The sequence below is a fragment of the Cyprinodon variegatus genome, unplaced genomic scaffold, assembly GCF_000732505.1.
Source record: "Cyprinodon variegatus isolate N-32 unplaced genomic scaffold, C_variegatus-1.0 Scaffold281, whole genome shotgun sequence".
In the NCBI taxonomy this organism is placed as follows: domain Eukaryota; kingdom Metazoa; phylum Chordata; class Actinopteri; order Cyprinodontiformes; family Cyprinodontidae; genus Cyprinodon; species Cyprinodon variegatus.
This window is the reverse complement of record NW_015150734.1, coordinates 517795-537137: the sequence shown is the minus strand read 5'-3', so window position 1 is coordinate 537137 and position 19343 is coordinate 517795. Positions and strand designations below refer to the sequence as shown.

Below are 19343 nucleotides of genomic sequence, written 5' to 3'. Positions count from 1 at the left end.
TTGTGAAGCGGGATTTTCAGCGGTTACAGTGACCAAAACAAAGCTACGGAGCAGACTGGACATCAGGAGCACACTTCGTCTGTCATTTTCTCTGATTACGCCTACATGGGACCGGCTTGTTGTTTTATTTTTATGCTGTTTGTATTTGGTTTTATCATTTTACTTGATCGTATTACCCAGCCCATATCCCCACCCGCCCCCCACCCACCCCGGCAGGTCCGTGAAAATATTGTCTGACATACTGTATAGCGGTACGTGGTGCAAAAAAGGTTGGGGACTGCTGCTTTAGAGTACAGTATTTATTGCTTATCTTTTAACCCTTCACTATTATGTTATTCTTATACATTTTTCTAAGGTCCACATTTGTGTGACCATTTTTTCTATGATCTTTTTGCTGCTGTAAACACCAGAATGTTCCCATTGTGGGACAATAAAGGGATTTTCTACTCTATGCTGGAAATAATACTTGTGATCTGTGATTCTAATTTTTTGTGTGTTAATGTTAGTATTACCCTATTGGGTGTTGTACTTTAGAGGGCGGACAAGACACTTTTTTAATTTGGTGATTAAATACCTCTGTTCTTTGTATTTTCTCCAACTATCTACCCTGCTTTTTTCACCTCAGAGAATAAAACATCTCTCTGCCCTTCGGCTAGAACATAGTTTTACTGTAAAGTGATTAAATCCTAAAATGTAGATATCCCAAATGACCCAATCAGCTTTATCAAAGATCTTTATTGATAGCAAATGGAAGGCTGCATCCTTTTTCTAATGCTTGAAGAATTCCCCAATTTTACTTCTAGAGCTGTGAAATGTGGTCAGAATTTCTGCACCACTAAATTAAAATAAGAAGTATCAAAGAGTTATATAAAAACATTGCAATCAGTATTTTTGGTTTTTAGTATCTATTTCTGACTAATGAGACAGTTTATATATAGTGAAATTAACATTTCCAGGAAATCTCGAAGTTTGAATAACTTTATTTAAATGTTATTTTATGTTCTTAATTTAACTGTAAATCACAGTTCTGTGTTACAGACACAAAATCTAAGACAAATAGAAAAATCATCAGGTTACCATCATTTTCTCATGAGGCACAAACCCAGAATCTTAAAGCTCATGTGATAAATTTATATATCCAATTACCTTTAGTAGATACTAATCTGTTTAGCAGTCTCTTTGTTTGAAGCACCGTCTAACTCTCTACTTTTTAAATCGCTTCCCCTCCTAAACTGTGATCATTGATATATTCGTTATTAAAAAGGGGTTATATAAATTATGAGGTAAACACATCATGCCACATTTACAGCAAACAAAGGTGAGTTATGCGAAACTTTACTTTATTCTGTCTTTCTTTGCCTGATAAACATTGTTCTTTTTTTAATGTGTTTATCTTCCCTCCCTTTACCACATCTGCTTTCCCTCTTGTGTTCCATGCATAGATTGCCATCATTTGTTTATCTGGCTTGTAATTAGCTATAGGATCACACATTGACTAATTATGTTTAACAGTTTGATATGTAATTAGAATTGTATCAGTATATAGTGTAAGCTGAGCTGATTAGCTCTTAACAGTGCAAATACTTGTGGTTAAAAGCCCATGACCGTGCCTTTCATAGATATAACTGAGCTTCAGTCAATATTTACATAAATATCAGGTGCTACATCGGATCAATCTCATATAATACAACGGAGCAAGAAATGAAATATCAAAAGAGTAGTTTTATGAGACAAACTTTCCTTTCCTTTTTATGGACCTAACTCTTTAAATATGATTTGTTCTAACAAAATGTGAAGAGTCAAGTAGATTTTTTTTTTGTGGTGTTTGTTGAATTGCACCATTTGTCCTCCAAAAGGCTTGATCAGATTTAAATGGCTTTTGGGAAGTTTAAGGTCAATAAGCTGGTGTTTTGTGCTCTTAAGCTGAAACACGGTTACTTTACTTGCCCACAACAAATAAAGATGTCAGCGTATAGGGATTGCTGCTTCCAGGTATACCTGCAGAGTAGACTGATGTTATTGAATTTAAGCTGCAGCTGGGAAAGGAAAAATAGGTGTATCCTAAACAAAAGACCAGCTTTATTCCTTCAGTTGAAATTATTTTCCACCTTACAGAAACCAATCTGACGCTTTCCAAAAAAGTACAAATTTCGACTTTCATAAAATTGTTTGTTTGTGCTCCCCTGAAACTTCATCCCTGAACTTCCCTTAATATATTCTAAACACTCAATCAACCTTACCGTTTCCTTTTTAAGCCAGTACTGCCAAAGAAGATAGCATTTGTGGTTGCAAAAATAAAGGATGGTCAGTCTACAGAAGGCTAGAATATGAAGTGTGTGAGACAAAGAAAAAAAATCTATCCTAGAAAATATCAGATTTTCATCAAAAATATAGATTTTAGATGAAGCCCATCTGCAGCGGCCCTCTCTCAGCATTGTTGTGTGTGAAGAACCGCTGGCTCTGATTGCAATTTTTAACTCAGCTTTGGAATCAGTTTTGGAAGGAATTAGACTTGGGCAGGAAGAGGCTCTACCTTCATTCATTTTAAAGAAAGACGTATTCGCCGTTTTACTGACAGGCTGTTTGTTTATACCCCATTAAAAAAAAAAGAAATATTAAAACTAGCCTAGCAGAAACTTAGCTTTGAGTATCTATGAAATAAAATTAACCTGAAGCAGCGAAAGGAGTAAGAAATAAATGGCATCAGTATCCAGCGGAAATAGCATAAATTGGCTAGCTATGCAGATGATAGTTTGATCTTTCTGTATCAGCCATCAAAATCTTCACCCAAACTAATATGATCATTTGATACTTTGCTTGGTTATCGCGTTACAAATTAACATAAGTACTGTAAAACACAATTCCTCAAAAACAATTATAGCCCAAAGTACAAAATTAGAACCTCAATGGGAAACACAATATTTCAAATGTTTTGGGGTTACAATATCATTGGAGCTCACACAATTATTACAACGTTATTATTCACTGATACAAAAAACACTAAAAAGGAAATTGCAAGATGGAATCCAATTACATACTTAAGTTTTAGCTCAAGAATAGATTTGATTAAATGCAGCTTAATGGTGAGGGCATAGAGCTTGAATCATGAGTTTCTGAGTTCAAGCCCCACTCCCACAGAATGACACTCTGGGTCACTGAACAAGACCCCGCACTGCTCTCTGGGCGCCCCATGATGGCAGCCCACTGCTCCACAAAGGGATGGGTTAAATGCAGAGGTAAATTTCTCCAATGTGAGATTAATAAAGTTCAGTTATTATTTATCATGATTACCCTACCAATTGAAATGGGCCGAAAACAACAATAGTGAATTGGACAAAATGTTGTCCAGATACATATAATATCAGATACATACAAGGTAAAATGCCCCTAATATAATTTAAAACCTTACAACAACAACAAAAAAGCAGAGGGTGGATGGAGCCATCCTTCCCTTAGTGATAACTACTGGGCAACACAACTAAGACCTATTATATTCTGGTGTAACCCTTCATTTGACGCTTAGTGGAAAACATTGAAGAGGATATGTCTCCCATTCCCCTACATGGCAGATATTAATCTGCAGTCCTTCTATAAAATATAGAAAATCCATAAATTAGGGTGTCTCTCAAAATATGGAAAACAGTAATAACAGAATACAAATTAGACGAGGATATTGGGAACCTTAATATGGTGTGCACTTAAGAGTGCCCCAAACAAATTAGATACGAGATTCAAGGAATGGACAAATAAAGGATTAACAGCTGTATGCTCTTTGATAATTAAGGAAAACACACTACTTAGTTTTGAAAGAATTAAAGAGAAATATGCTGTGGAGGCACATGATTTCTATCATTACTTACAGTATAGCAGAGACACTTTGTCAGTGACAACGTAAAATATATATCAGAATCAAGCAAACAGCTGTTAGAAGTGTTTAAAAGGGCTTATGGTTTAAACAAACACAGAGCTATTATCTCAGGTCTATATAAATGGCTAATAAGAATGTACAGTCATCCCTGTATATTAAGGCAAAATGAGAAATGTAAAGAGAAATAGATCTGAAAGAGAAATTGTGGTTAAAAATTGGGAATATCAATGGAAATGTAGCAGCTCACACTGTTGGAAGGATTATTAAAACCTATCGGAAGGGGATTATGTTTGGGAGTCACTTGCCTCAGGAGAGGCCAACATTGACCATGTGGATGGACATTAAAATGGACATATACAGAGAAATTGAGAAATGAATTACAGATGTAAACCACAAGAAGGAGTTGTTTGATTCGCGGAAGAAATGGATGGACTACATAACAGCACGTAGGCCACAATCTGACTTGTTTAACCCTTGACAATATGCTGTGTGGGTAGCACTAACCATGCCTTACTCCTTACATGTTAATGTTTGGTTGTGTCTTGATTATTTTTTTTTTTACATTTTCTGTTCTTTTATTATGAGAAACAGGACATTAATGCCAACAGTCTAAAACTGATTATTGAAATGGATGTTCATGCTATTGCTATGAAAAAGGGAAAATAAAAAACACCTGAGGTATGGGTACATATCAATATGCTGCATTCGTATAACTGCCTTTCATTTTGGTAAATTTCTATTCATCTTTTTTTACCATGGTAGATGTAGTGAAAACAGAAGAGGGTTACAATGACCAATGTCCCCAGACAATCTGGCTCCTGGGAAGTATTTCCTGAAGTGGATATGTTCCTAAAGCAGTACTCTAAAGTGTGCCTGTTTGTCAATGTTGCAGGCATTTTAGCCAGTGTTTCTAGGATGCAAGTTTAAATCTGAGAGGTCAAATAGCTAAACGGTCCAACTCTTACATATTACTATTACTGTTTCTGTCATTTTAAGTGAGAGAAATGTGTTCCTCATAATTATAGTTACACAACATGCAGAGTTGCTGTCATTAAATCTGAACAAGTGTGTTCATAATCAGATTGTATTACTGCAACACTTGGTATATATTATATTTTCACAATGCCATTTGTATCTGTTCTGGGTATGAAGCACTTTACTAAGTACTAAAAAAGCACTGCAAGATTTTCTCCCAACTCCACATTACATGTGATTTTGGCATTAATCATATCATATTTATCTTAATTATGTTGAACAAAAACATGACCTCCCTTTTTTATTAGTAATCCTATTTCTCTTCATTTGTGTCAGAGGAAGAAAATGGGTGAACCCTTAAAACACTAGAGAGGGCTGTCTCTTTTGCAAAAAAACACGTAATATCTTTATACGCTATAGAACTGCTGCATTCCCCATGAGAAGAGACTTAAGCAGCAGATCTGACATCTACCCTATGGATGATTAGCATCATTAGAGCATCAACTGCTCCTTCTCGCCGAGGCCACACACATACACACTGAAGGCTCATCACATCAAAACACTTAGACTAAATGCTGCCATGTTCTTGAAAGTGATGCAATAATAATTCAAAGTAGGTCAGATGCAGAAACCTTAATTGTTTAAATAAGAATTCAAAAATGTGTGTATTTTTATGCATTTCTGAATTTGAGGCCGTTTTTTCATTTGTTTTTTTTTTTGTTTGTGTTTTTTTCAGCTCCTCTGACGGACAAACCACCCAAGATCCTATTTCCTGCAGAAAATAAGATTACCAACATGCCGATGCAGCTAGGTAAGAGAGTCTTGGGGTGTTTTTTTTGTTTGCTTGTTTTTTTTGCTTTTTATTTCAGCTGCAGTGAGTTGTGTCTGAGTTTTTTCTAACTGACAGGAAAGAGAGATTACTTTAAAGAAATCATCTCGACTCTACCACACCTTCGAGCAATGCATACAGATTGGTGATGGCACTTTAATGTGTTGGGGAGATGTTGAAAGAAACAGAAAAGAAAGAGAGGTATAGGTTTATGCTAATTGGAGGTGCTACCATCCCCAAAGCTGTTTTGTCAACGATGAAGAGCCCATATGGTACTGGGGTTCCGTACTCTGGCTCGCCACATTGAGAGGCGGCCACTTTCTGTCGACGTTGTTTGTCTTTTCTGACGTAAGGTCACAATGGGACTACTATGTGGGTATGCATGCAAGAGACAGTATTTGCGAGTGGTTTGTTTGTTTTTTTTTGCTCTGTGAGAGCATATTGCTTGATTTCTGGGCACCGTCCGCTGTCCACATGGTGCTTGCTGCGTTGTGAATGGCTAATGTGTCTGTCACGGTGAAGCCAATCAGACAAGACTGAGAGGTCTGGAGAATCAGAGAAGGATTGGAAGAGTTTGTGACAGGAAGGGGTGGTATGAAGACAAAGCCCAAAGCAGGTCCAATAATTCACTGAGAGCCTGCCTTTTGTCTTCAATCTGATTCTGCTGGAATGCCGGTAGTTCATTTGAAATGTCTCCACGGTTGGCTGATCAAGGGTGAAAAATTGCTGCTGTTGATAAACTGACAGGCACAGCCTCACATGTCAGCCAGCTCACACCCATGCATGAACAAGTTGCACAATGTGGGCCCTTAAGCTATTTGTGTCATTTGTCTCTATCTTTATTCCACTGAGAGATTCTGGAAAGGTTTAGTTTTTCCCTTGAAACATCTCACATTTGTTTAAATCCTCATTGTTAGTTATTTTCTATTTGCTTTGTGACTGTGAGTTTTTGTTTGCTTGTGTTATTTCTTTTCTAATGTGTATGTTTTTGCAGGAAATGGCTGCTGTCTTTATAAAACTAGTTGTAAAATAATGAGAAAAGAGTCAAACTTGGAGCAGTAGAGGTCAAAGACAGCTCCTATGTAGAAACTGTTTTTGTTGCAGCAGGTCAAGTTTTCCGTTATTCTGAGTACTGGGTAATTATGAATGGAAGGAGCTAAATTCTACTGTAAATTCTGTAAATATACAAAGTGGGACAATTTAGAGTTTAAAAACAGTTTTACAAAAAGTCTATCATCAACATTTTATTATATCTTGCCCACCTTTGAGCTTCCAAACAAGATTTAAGAGCCAATACTTTGTTTGGACTGTTACTTTTGAACAAATATGATCAAAGCTAACATGGGGACACAAAAGTGCAATGCAGTCTTGACTTTTTAAACCCTTTTCACAGCTGTGACAAGCTATCTCACCAGATTTTTTAAGAAAATGAATTGATAATACTTCTTAAGCTATTGGAAACATTAACTAATGTCTGGAAACTAAATTTTGCATTGTACTTTAAAAGCCAAATTTCAACAGTTGCATCAAAATGTAATCTAACAGGGCTAAGAAGGCCACTGCCTTGTTTTCAAACAGATCCATGGCAACAGATAATAAAAGCAATCCCACAGTAGAGGTTTAACTGTAATGTGCAATTACTATTTGATACCCTGTGCAATAACCTATTTGTCTATATTTGAAGCCCAGTGTAATAACTATATATATAGATATGAATATCCATCTATATAAATACCCATGTTAACACTGTGCAATAACCCTGTATAATAATCCTGCTATAAAAAAATAAAAAAAACTGTCATATGTTGACGCGCTCTATATACTGTATATATCCCATGCACATTTTTCTTCCTTTGGCACCTTCTTCTTCTCCTTTGATTATTTAAGCTGATGTAATGAGTAAATAACTCCACTGTGAGATCAATATAGTCAATCAATCAATCAACTACTTTATCTGTTGTCTAATAAAATTTACAATAACCCCAAAATTGTGGGAAAAGTTTCAGAATTCTTGCTGAAAAAAATGCAACGGCTAAAGCAAGAGAAAATAATTCATTGTTTTATTCAGGAATCAATGTGGACAAAGAAAAACTCAGAGGGCAGAGAAGAAGGTGATGCAATAAAAACAATTTATTCTGAAACTAAGATTTCAAACTAATATCTGCTTCTGTTATCTGCATTAAATCTCCCACCAGTGTTTTTTTTCAACACAGCTTCAAATAAGTCTTCTTCGGTTACAGAACCAATAATATTACTTTTTACTTTTATAAGCAGAGACCCTCTCATAATGGGCATGTCAATGCACAATATGCACTTTTTTTATATTTCAAACTGCATTGGCATGGCTTATCATTCCTTCCGGGATGACGTTAGGATATTCATCTTTTCACAATGCAAAGAAATGTTTTATATGGGAGAAAACCTTTAAAAGACAAACTCAAACTCGTAAGCACAGGACCTTTCAATCATAGTGTGTCCTTTTAATCAGGGAACATTTTACTGTTAGAACAAAGAAATAATTTGATTAGGGGCACAGCAAACTCTGGAAGCAAACATCCAGTATTTTAGAAATAAAACTGATTTGTTTTTACAACCCAATAATGATCCTAAACATATCAAAACATCAGGAGTGACCTTGACTAACCTGTACATATCAATACAATTTCATGGCAGGTGGTGAAATGAGCAACTGCATGATGACCAGAACCACAGAGAGCTTTAAGGCTGAAACAAGTATTGCAGAACTAAAGTCGTTTTCACACCTGATAGTTCATTAGACTTGGATCCATCGGGGACCAAAATTGCAAGACTGTCACTGTTTTTATCTCGGGCGGTTTACATTCACAAGGCACTTATCAAACCGAAACAAAGTTTTGACCCAAAAAACTACTTCCTTGTGCGCAAAAATGTAAACATCCTAGAATGGCAACAGCAGTGTCATTGCTTTGCTGTCTTTTTGGCAAGTTTGCCAGATAAGTATCTTTCAACTTTTGGCAGGCAACTGCAGGGACCTTTTTTTATTTTTTATAGTCAAGGCTCCAAAAGAGGCAGTGATGTGCAAGAAGTGGCACATTCGACTTCATTGCACTGACATCAAAAATGCATACTGTAAACGTCCAGCTAGATGTCTGTTAGTAAAATATGAATGATTTAATTTGCATTAATTACAGTAAAATTACAGTTTTCAGAGAGGTCTCCAGTCTCCTTGACATTCACACCTATTCGTACCGCGATATAGTTAATTTCAACCAAGCTGAGACCAAAGGTTTTGAGGGGGACCCAAGTTAGATTTTTTTTGTCCGTATCAGAGTTTGACTGCAGATTCATAACTGCCTAAAGGAACCAGACATTCTGCTGAAATGAACTATGGTCCAGTTAATGTGGACTAAACAGGGCTGGAATTAATAAACCCAAAAAGAGGAATCTAAAACTGGTATTGCTTAACAAATAGGGTTTTACTCACCTCCTACCCTAACAATCACCATCTGCCTGCCTGCCTATCTGTCTATTCATACAAATATATGCAACAGCATATATACAGTATATTTTTTTTGGTTTTTTCCTTTTTGAATTTTTTTTTTTTCATCTAAATCAAGCCCAAAGGGAATATCACTTGATTCAACTGTGCGTCACTAATCCTTGCACATTTTATTGCCCTGAAAAACCAGTAGCCTTCATATAAAGAAGTGATTACCCACCCTCTACAGGAAGCATCCTCCTTGACCCCCCATTCTCTCTAAACACTGAGCAGCGAAATGAGGCAGAGTGCATAGAACTGCTCTAAGTTGAGAACCCTTTTAGAACCAATTCTGAACAGTGACAAGTACTGTTCTTTTCTTAAGCTGATGTCTAAGAAAAACAATGGCTGTGAGACATAATTTAGCCTTCCTAAAGATTTTTTTTTCTTCAGAAGTGGTGTGATACCATGCTATAAGGCCCATTTACACTTCCCTTTTGAAACCCTGCCTAGATCACAGTAACCAAGATTACTGTTTAGTGTAAATGGAATAAAACTGAACTGGACCATGCCAGACACAAGTGAACCATGCTCAATCTAGTACTAGTTCAACAGTAGGGCTCTTCACGGTTCAGTTGTGGCTTGATTCTCTGATAACAAAGAGCGCATGAGCAGACCGTGTCATCTCCTATTTACAGTCACCTGACTCATTTTGCAGGTTTTAAACCGTGAATTGGGCGTCACCCACATTGGGAAAAGTGGTATCGCAGTGAAGGCGAGAAGGTTTCATTCAGGATGGAAAAACAGTCTGGTAGTTCATCACAACTTTAACTGGCTTAATAAAGTATGATACTTAACCTTTAATTTATTTTTTTTTTTGTCTGTTATTTGAAAATGACAACTGATTGCTGAGGTGATTGGAGTAATTCTACAATCTAATCTAATCTAATACCTAAGCTGTTGTTTTTACTACCAGATGCATAATGGTGTCATTTTAAAAGCAGAGTTTAGTTTTTGTATGCTTTAAAAGAGGTTTACAAACCCATCAACAAATAAAATATCAGCACAAAAAGCAGCAGAAAAAAGAGAGACAGTAGACGGTAAAGTATGTGATCTTACGCAGCAGGCTCCCACAGACTCCCAACAGAGGCACCAAGACACAGAGGAACATTTTTTACAGTAATGTTTTTTTTTTGTGTGTGCATATATGCTCTCCCTTTCTAAGCAGGAGTTTCTCATTTTTTCTGGCTGGTATTTACTTATTCTCCTCTTTCTTAATATTTGTTGAGCCATGCCCTGAGCAGTTTAATGGAGCAAGGTGGCAGATTTATAGGAGCCAGAACGTGCATAGAAAGAAGCTGGCCCCTTATGGTAAGTGAAAAATAGAGAAAGGGAGAAATGGTATCTAGCGTAGGCCGACCGATGGGCAATAAAATCTGAGCCGTAAGCAAAGAGATAAATCTGCAACACTGCCGAGAAACACAGACCCGCTTTATCTCTTCTTCTCTTGCAAACAGTGCAGGTCTCAGACAGCCTCCATCTTAGCTTTACGCAACACACACATGCACATGGAGGCAGATGTAAATCAAACACTTATGTTACATAAGCTTTCACAGAAAACTCTCAGAGGGTGAGTTAGATAAAAGCCGAAAGACGACGGCGCAAAGATTTGACCAAAGGAATAGGAGTAAAGCACAACAAAGGCGATTTTGTTTTTTGGTTTTGATAAAGAGTTTTTTTAATAGCTAGAAACTGAGTCATAGTTGTTGAAACTTGCTTTCTTTGGAGAGGATTTGTCAGAAGCAATGGTTGTCCGGCAAAATTCCCTCAGCAAAAACAAATCCTATTTGCATGCCACGAACAAAGTGTTTTTTGTGCACTCTGTGTTAGAACTGCAGGAGCCATCAGCAACAGTATGTGCTTTTGAGAAAAATAGCCTTTAATTGGCAACCTGAAATGTTTCAATCTACTGAAGTTTTGTGAAAGGTTGTCTTTTTTAGGGTTGGCTGGATTTTCACCAAAATACAACCATTTTCTCATTTTTTCCCCCGTATTTTCAGCTCCCTCTCAGTGTTTAGCTGCTTAAATCCAACTCAGATTCTTTCAGGATAGCTGGAAAATCTGATGGAATTCCACAAAAATACCCATGATATCACTAAGTGGAATATTACACACACTCCAGCTCCAAGTTCAAAACAGAATCACACATGATTTGAGTAACTTCTTTGGTGTTGATTCCCTCGGGATGATTTGTCATGGATGCACCAGTGCAGTGAGCGTGCTTGAGGGATTCGGCTCATGCTTACGCAGCACTCTACTCTGAGCATCTCGCCAGCTCTCCCTCTTAATCACCCGAGCAGATATTTGCACAGCCCTGCACTACTCGGGGTGGATGGGTCACACTCACACTTGCAGCACATTGCTCTCCAGCCATGGGATAATTGTAACTGATAGTGGATTTTACTGTCCCCCAAAGCCACCAGATGGGTGCACTCTTCTGGAAAAGAATTAAAATCCATTATTTCAGCAAGCAGGACCAGGCATAGGATGGCCAACAAGAGAAGGGCTATTTATTTTCTATTTTCTTTGCCTCTAACCTGATCTATGTAGAGACTTTCTCATATTTACATGCATACATCCTATATATGTATGTCAGCATTGTATTATATAAATTAGAACATTACGTTTTCCATAATTTTCTCAGACAAGACCAAAGGCAACATTTATGACAAAGTATTTGTAAGCCGAAAGTTGCAATCAGTCAACTCTTATGCTGCTAAAAAGCTGCTTAATTTAACTATTTTTGTTATACTTTTTAGCTACTCTTTTTATTATACTAAACAGAATGTCATGCACTGAAACAAAACTTCTATTCTTGAATATAAAAAGTATTTTTTTCCCCCCTTTTTGGGGCCTGCATCATTTGTCACAACCATCATCATCATGTCAGGAACTTTTTAAAGCATTTCCTTGTTCATTCTATTTGCTGTAGATGTACAATACCATGCATTATTCTTCTATTTTATTAACAGCTCTATATATAGGGTCTTTGTCCTGCTGAAAGGCCAGCTTAGTCTCCACCAAAGCTTATCTTTTTGTGGCTCTTAAAGTGTTTTTTTTTTTAAAATTACATTCTTCCACTCAACTCTGACATGCACCTTTGTCTTAAATTAATTTTTAAAAAATTGTATAATGCTGCCACAACCATGTCTCACTGCAGAGATGGTATGTTCAGAGTGATGTGTAGTCTCAGTTTTCCACAGTGCAAAATGTAAGCAAGTTATGTTTTGTGTCTCGTCTGACCAGACCTGCATCTAAAAAGACAGATTTATTAAGTGCTTTAGTAAAAGTTGTCCTTTCTACCCCAAATTGTGCTGTGGATCTCTGCAGCTCCTCCAGAAGTATCATGGGCACCTCTTTGCTGCTTCTTTAATCAATACTTTCTTGCTTGACCTCTGTTATGTCTCAGTAGGTTTGCAGCTGAGTTTTGTTTTTATACAAAAGCTTGAACAGTGCTTCATTCAATGTTTAAAGCTCAAAATTATACTTTTTTAACTTAACCCTGTTACACTTGTATTTTTCTTTTTAATTATTAATAATTTTTGACATAGGCCTATTACACAGAATGGCAACTTGTCATGTTCTTCGATTTATGAATTTTTACACAGACTGTGTACAACAGTCTGTATCCTTGTTGATCCCACCTTGTGCAAAAATTAGGCTTACAAAAGATTTAAGTTAAGCTTAAATTTAGGCTCAGAGAGGCATAAATAAGCACTACAAAGACAAATGGCTGGCAAAAACTTCTTTATTTTAATATAAACTGCACATTTTGTAGGCATATGTGACAGGCCCCCTTTAAATGTCTGACTGTGAAGGTGACAAAATGTAGGGACATTTTAATGGCTGTGTATTCTTTTGCAAGGTGTATTTCATTTTACCACTTTATGCATCCTTTTATTTAAGTCATCAAAGACATTTTGATTTACATTGCAAAAAGTGGCTAATCTGAGTCTGACGAAAATGTCTTTAATGTAGATGATTGTCTCAGCTTGCATGACAGACACCCCTCTGTGGGCCCATTTATTCTCCTCTTGTCCTCCTCCAGCACACGATTGCAGGCTCTAAGGATCTGTAATGGTTTCTATTACACTGTCCGCTCAGAGGATTGCTTTCCAGTACATCTACATTAGCATACAGGGCTATTATGCACGCTGTTAAATTTCTGTTGATCTCTGTGATAGGCATTATGCATTTTCAATCTACTGTAATGACAGGGTCGACCGTTGGAGCCCACAAACAAGTGGGTTCATAGTGTCGACTATTAAGTTAAAATTCAAGCCAAACTTATAAGTGTAATTCATTGTTGGAGCAATCATAAGGAACAATGTCTGAGTGAAAATTTTGACCACAGAAAAGGGCTTAAGATTACAGTGCATGCTGCTGATACTAATAAAACTTTTTTTTTATATCTACCCTCCATACTTACTACTGTATAAACCTGTGTGTTGTCTATGGTGAATAGATGAGATACGTATAACCCCTATTTGGAGTTAAATTAAATACCTTACTGAAAGTTAGAAAAAGCCTTATTTTACACTTGGCTGATAGTTTCGTTCAGCTATAGTACACATAGAGAGCTAAGCACATGGATGATGTTAAATGAGCAAGGAGCTGCTAAGCACACCAATGGGAGGAGCGCAGGGAAGAAGTCTGTGAGATTCAAATGCTGCAGACCAGTCTCATTGCTCACACACCTTAGTAACTGTGGGTTGATGTTAGTGGAACAAAAAGTACAGCAAGCAGAAGCTCTTCCAGGTACTGTGTACCGTTCCAAAAGCTTTCACTGCTATGCATAACCGGGGAGTTCAGGTTTACTTTCAACCCAAGAGATATTAACATTGTTATGAAAAAGCGACAGTATAATGATTCTTTTAATAGCTAAATAGTATTTTAATTTGATTATTATGTGCCTATTAAAAGGTTTTGTATAAAGGGTCACTTTATCTGCATGTATGCCAAAGCTATTTACCACCAGGGACTGCTAACAGATACTGTGTCAGCCCCACTGTGTTACTCTTTTATGCCTAGCCTCTTATCTGTATTTGTGTACTCCTTTTTTCTTCCTTCTGCCCCTACATCCTTTTTATCCCTTGCCTCTTCTCTCTCTTTGGAACATCACCTCCTGACCTCTGCATGTTTGCTTGGAGATTTGAGGATTCGACAGAACTATACAATAGCAAGGACAATCTCAAGCTCCGACACCTAGCTGCGACAACAGATACTCCACCTTTCCACAGGGAAGGATGAAAGCGAAATTGACTTTGCTCTAGAGAGTTACGAAAGGTCAACGCTGAGCCAGTTCATTAAAAATTACTCTCTGTCTCTTTCTGTCGGTCTGTCAGTCAGTATGTGACACACACACACACTCTTTTGCGGCTTCTTTCACTGCCTTTCACCTCTATACGTGTCACATCTCTTGTCAGCTCAGAGATGAATCACAGTGTGCATATACTTGTTAAGGTTTGAATTATATTCCCCATCGAATTTCTGTAAAGGACAAAGATTCATTTTCTAATATCTAATTTCGGAATAATGTAGTTCGCATTTCATTATAATATTATAGTTGATGCTTTAATTATGTTTATTAATGTGGTGGATATGGATTCCATTGTGTGCAGTAAGAAAGTTGGTTCATTTTCTATGCAGACAATTATTTAATTAATCTCCCCTAATATAAAGTAACAATATTTTACAGAAACTATACTACTCTCCCTAATGAAAAGTATTTATGGTAATATTTGTTTTTACACACATTACACTTTTTCACTTTTTATTAAATTCACAACTAAATGTATTTTCAGGGTTTTTTAGTGAGAGCTTAAAGGTGGTATAATGTAATTGTGAAACTAAAGGAAAAGGACACACAGGGCCTTCACTTCCAAGATTCCAAATAAATGCAATAAAAGCCAATTGTATTTAGTTATTTATTGCTAATATAATAAGTGGGTGAGTTGCAGCTGATCTACAAAAATTTCACTAACAATCTTTAGATGTGAAAACCAGTTTAGTTCTTTAAAATTAGCCTATTGCATGTTCTACAGGCAATTTGTGAGTTGCCATAAAAGAAAAATGAGTTTCCAAGTCAGATATCTTTGATTTGAAACCAGGAAAATCAGTCATTTCACCGACACCGATAAATTAATGTGTTATTATCTGGTAAAATGCAGCTTATTACTTAGCATATCACAGAAATCCAAACCTAGAAAACAGCAAGCCAATCTTCTTAACTAAACTCTTATTTATATGTTACAAGAGTTCAGTTTTATTATGCTTTATTTACCTGATTATAAGTTACAATTTACTTTGTAATCTGGTGGGGGGTGTTGGCTAATCATAGAAACTGTTTTGTTGTAAGCTACTTATAATTACCCACAAAGACATACCCACTATGTCTCCATTGATACATAGTAAGATTTAATTGTAATAATTGCATGCAGGTAATTACTTTGAAATTATATACCTTATTTTTTTTAGGAAATTACCAAATCTTTTTTTTTTTTTGTTAGCAAGTAATATAGTGTGACTTGTTGCACTTGTTTTAAGACATGCAGATTTGGACCATCTGAAGATCAAGCCCATAGTTTTAAAATAACTGTGGCATGGATTTGTATTCAACCCTTTTGAGAATTTAGTTTGTATGGTGGAGAGCTACAGGTCTCCACCAGTGTTTCTATTACAGTATGCTTTAATATAACCATTGCATAGTAGCTTAGAGTTATTATTCTGCTGAAAGGTAAACCTCCAGCTTCTAACTATTTCTATAATGGGATTACCCTGAATTTAGCTCCATTTACACACCTGTCCCTACTGAGGAGAATTCTTTACAATGTCATGCTGCAGAACCAGTTGGAGTGTTCAAGTCATGTGCATTGTTGTAGTGTTATATATTGCATTTTAAGCACAACATAAGGCTGTTGCATAAGGATTCTGGGATTTATTTATTTTTTTATTGTCATCCCATCTCAAAAAACACATACAATATATGTCATATTATCTTCATTGGTACCTTTTTCCTTATGTTTGTATTCTACATTAATCTTGGCAAAGTAAAATCTGTAATTTTTTCCTCAATATTAGGTAAAGGTAAGAGAATCTGTTGTCCTGGTAACAAATTCTTGCATCTGAACTGTAGATTGCTACAATTCCTCCAGTGTTGCCATAGGCCTATTTGTTGCCTTATCCTCTGAAAAATGAGTTTATTAGTGAATTTCAATAGAAAACAATACTTTACTAGAGTCACTTACACTTTCGATATTCAAATGATGTGATAAACAGATCTTGAGATATTGTTTATAAAGAATATTATTATTTTCTGCATGTCAGGTTTGCTTGCAGGTGTTTGTGTTTTCAAGTAAAATTCCAAGAACTTTACAGAACAGCTCTATTATCCTAGACATTCATGTTATTAGACAAAGGGAAACATTGATATTAATGTGAACATTAGAATATCACTTACAATAACTAATTACTGTTCTTATTCTTTTCCATTCCCATAATGAAATTATTGTTCTCCTTAAGCTTTAGAAGCTTGGTCACAGAAATCTGTTTCAGGTGTGGGTATAAAAGACAATGAGAGGAATATCCATCTACAGGGAAGGAGAGTTTAAAGAGTATATTAGCTCACTAAATATTCCATCCACAAAGCTCTTTGCACTTTTGAGATAGAATGTTCTTTGGGGAAATCATTGTGATTTGTTATATACTGTGCATCTAAAATTGTAAACAGAGTATATTATGCATATGTGGACTCAATTTGTGCTGATTTTGCGACTTCAGAAAGCAATTAGCTGCACTGGATTTTATGTAAAGTTATTAGGGTAAAGGATGCTGAAAATAGAACGATGCAATTCGCATTTCACTTTAAAGGACAATGAAATAAAATAAAAAATATTTTTGCTTCACATTTATACAGTACTTCATGTTTGGTCTATAAAGTAAAATCTAAAAATTCACTAAAGATTTTGGTGCATTACAATTAGAAAAAAAGATTATAAGCTCTTAATACATTTGGCAAGCACTAAAGTTATGGACAGAACAACTGAACGAATTTGTGTTTAAGTGCATTGAATAAATATATATGCATTAATAAATGGAGAGAGAGGGCACATAACACTCTTTGTGGCTGTGTGCTTTCTTTTTATGATGAATGACACATTTATATCCTCATTCGGAGATAAAATTCACTTGCAGTGAGCCTTTAAAGGTCACCCCACTGAAACGTCACCAGGCTTGTGGAGTCTTACTGTAACACGGCTTTAAGTAACCAATGGTGACCAGCATGGTAAGCAGTGTGTCAGCGAAACAAAGCTAAATGTTTAAGTCTGTGAACGGTCGTCATTAATCACAGAGTCTGGGGCTGGGGGCAGGAGACTGCAGGATGATGAATGAACTTACAGCCTGTACACATGCCTAACGGGAAAAAATGAAAGGAAAGAGAAGGAGGCAAAGAGATGAGAGAAAATACAGAGATAGAGACAGGAGCAGCGCTAGATAATATAGCATGCTTTAAAGGCAAAAACAATGCTCTAGTCTGTGTCATACTGGTGCAATAAAGAGACAATGCGAAAGGAAAGAACATAAAATCATATTTTCATAAAAATGATAATAAGTGGAAATGTGTTGGGTTTAAATCATTTTAATGAACTCATCTTTATTAAAATTGGTTATATTAAAAAGTACCAAAAAACTAGCTGAATGATGATTTTAAGACAATTATTTAAGTCATTTTTTTAAAGCCCATTAGCAAATATTTGCTAAACACAAAGTCTATCATATCTCCATCAGCAATAATATGATCAAGATTAAAATGACTATAACATACTGTATGTAATTGAAAAGTTATTAAGTTATTTAAAATAGAACAGATTGTTCAACAGATAAGGGTCCAACATTCAAAATGACCCCCTACATTTGGCACATAATTGTGAAAGAGTTCAGCTAAATTAACTATTACAATATCATTAGCACACTTAATAAAGCAAAAATTGAATCTCCGAAGGAAATGAGTTGATTTAGCCGATACTGTGTTTGTATTTATACAATTATGATTAAACTGTAATTTTAATTACTCTCGTTTTTATATTTCATTGATTACTTTTTGGTTTATTTGCATACCTGTCTTTCTCAAAAAATGTTGGGCACTTTAAAAAATAAGAGGATATAGATTAGATTCACAGAACTATGTATATTTAATTTCACCGGAATCACAGAGACAGATTCATAGGTAAAACATTCCAGTTCAATTTGTGTTTGAATTGTAGTTCATTGTATAAATATCACAACATATAGCAGAGTTAACATGTAGTTATTTTTATTTCATACTTATTTAAAAAGATGATCAATGAAACAATTAGTGATTTAATTACTTGTAATACATATAAAAAAAAAACTCTGGGTCTCTTTCATTCTTTTACACTCCATCTCTACCTCAAAATAATGTCAACCTCCGTCATTAAAGTGAATCCAACGCTACTCTCAAATAAATAAGTCAGGAGTTTTTGAATGTGAAAGAGAAAAACAGTGTAGCATGACCTGCAAAACTGTAAAGACTTAAATGTGTTGTTTTCTGCTATGTGCTGTAATGTGTAGCTCTTAAGGTAAAAGCATTTTACTATTTGAAACTATTGAATACACACAGCAGGAGTTATCAGCCTTTAAAAACTTTGCTGAATGAAAAGGTTTTAAAGGCTGATAGAAAAGTTTTCAGTAAAAGGAAAAACTGTTGAAAGTTTTTAGCTCTAAGTTACAGGCACGGATGGATGGATGGATGGATGGATGGATGGATGGATGGATGGATGGATGGATGGATGGATGGATGGATGGATGGATGGATGGATGGATTTTTCTATTACATCTTAGTGCATTAAGTAAAGCAGTCAGTTTCCCACTGACTGTTTTACTTAATGCACTACTGCTGTTTAAAGTCTGCATTAACGCAAATGTGAATTAAACCTACTTCTGTCATGATCGGTTTAGAGATAAACCCACATGCAGAACACCACTGGAGACTTGGTAAAAGGTTTAACAGAGTTTATTAAAGTTTCACACAAGACAAAAACAAGATTCAGGTTCTGATCCGGGCAGGATTCTCTGGCGTCTGCAGAGACGGATAGTTGGTTAGCTTGGTATGCCGATGAGTTAAATGGGTTATC

General features: G+C 35.9%; 1 protein-coding gene across 2 annotated transcripts in view; it reads left to right on the top strand.

The window, feature by feature from the left end:
• il1rapl1 (interleukin 1 receptor accessory protein like 1) overlaps window positions 1-19343 on the top strand; it is a 288146-nt gene that overhangs the window by 204215 nt on the left and 64588 nt on the right. For both annotated transcript variants that reach the window (XM_015383288.1, XM_015383289.1), the window contains exon 6: window positions 5580-5654. In XM_015383288.1, coding sequence (XP_015238774.1) covers window positions 5580-5654 — 75 coding nt within the window. The remainder of the gene's footprint in view (window positions 1-5579; window positions 5655-19343) is intronic.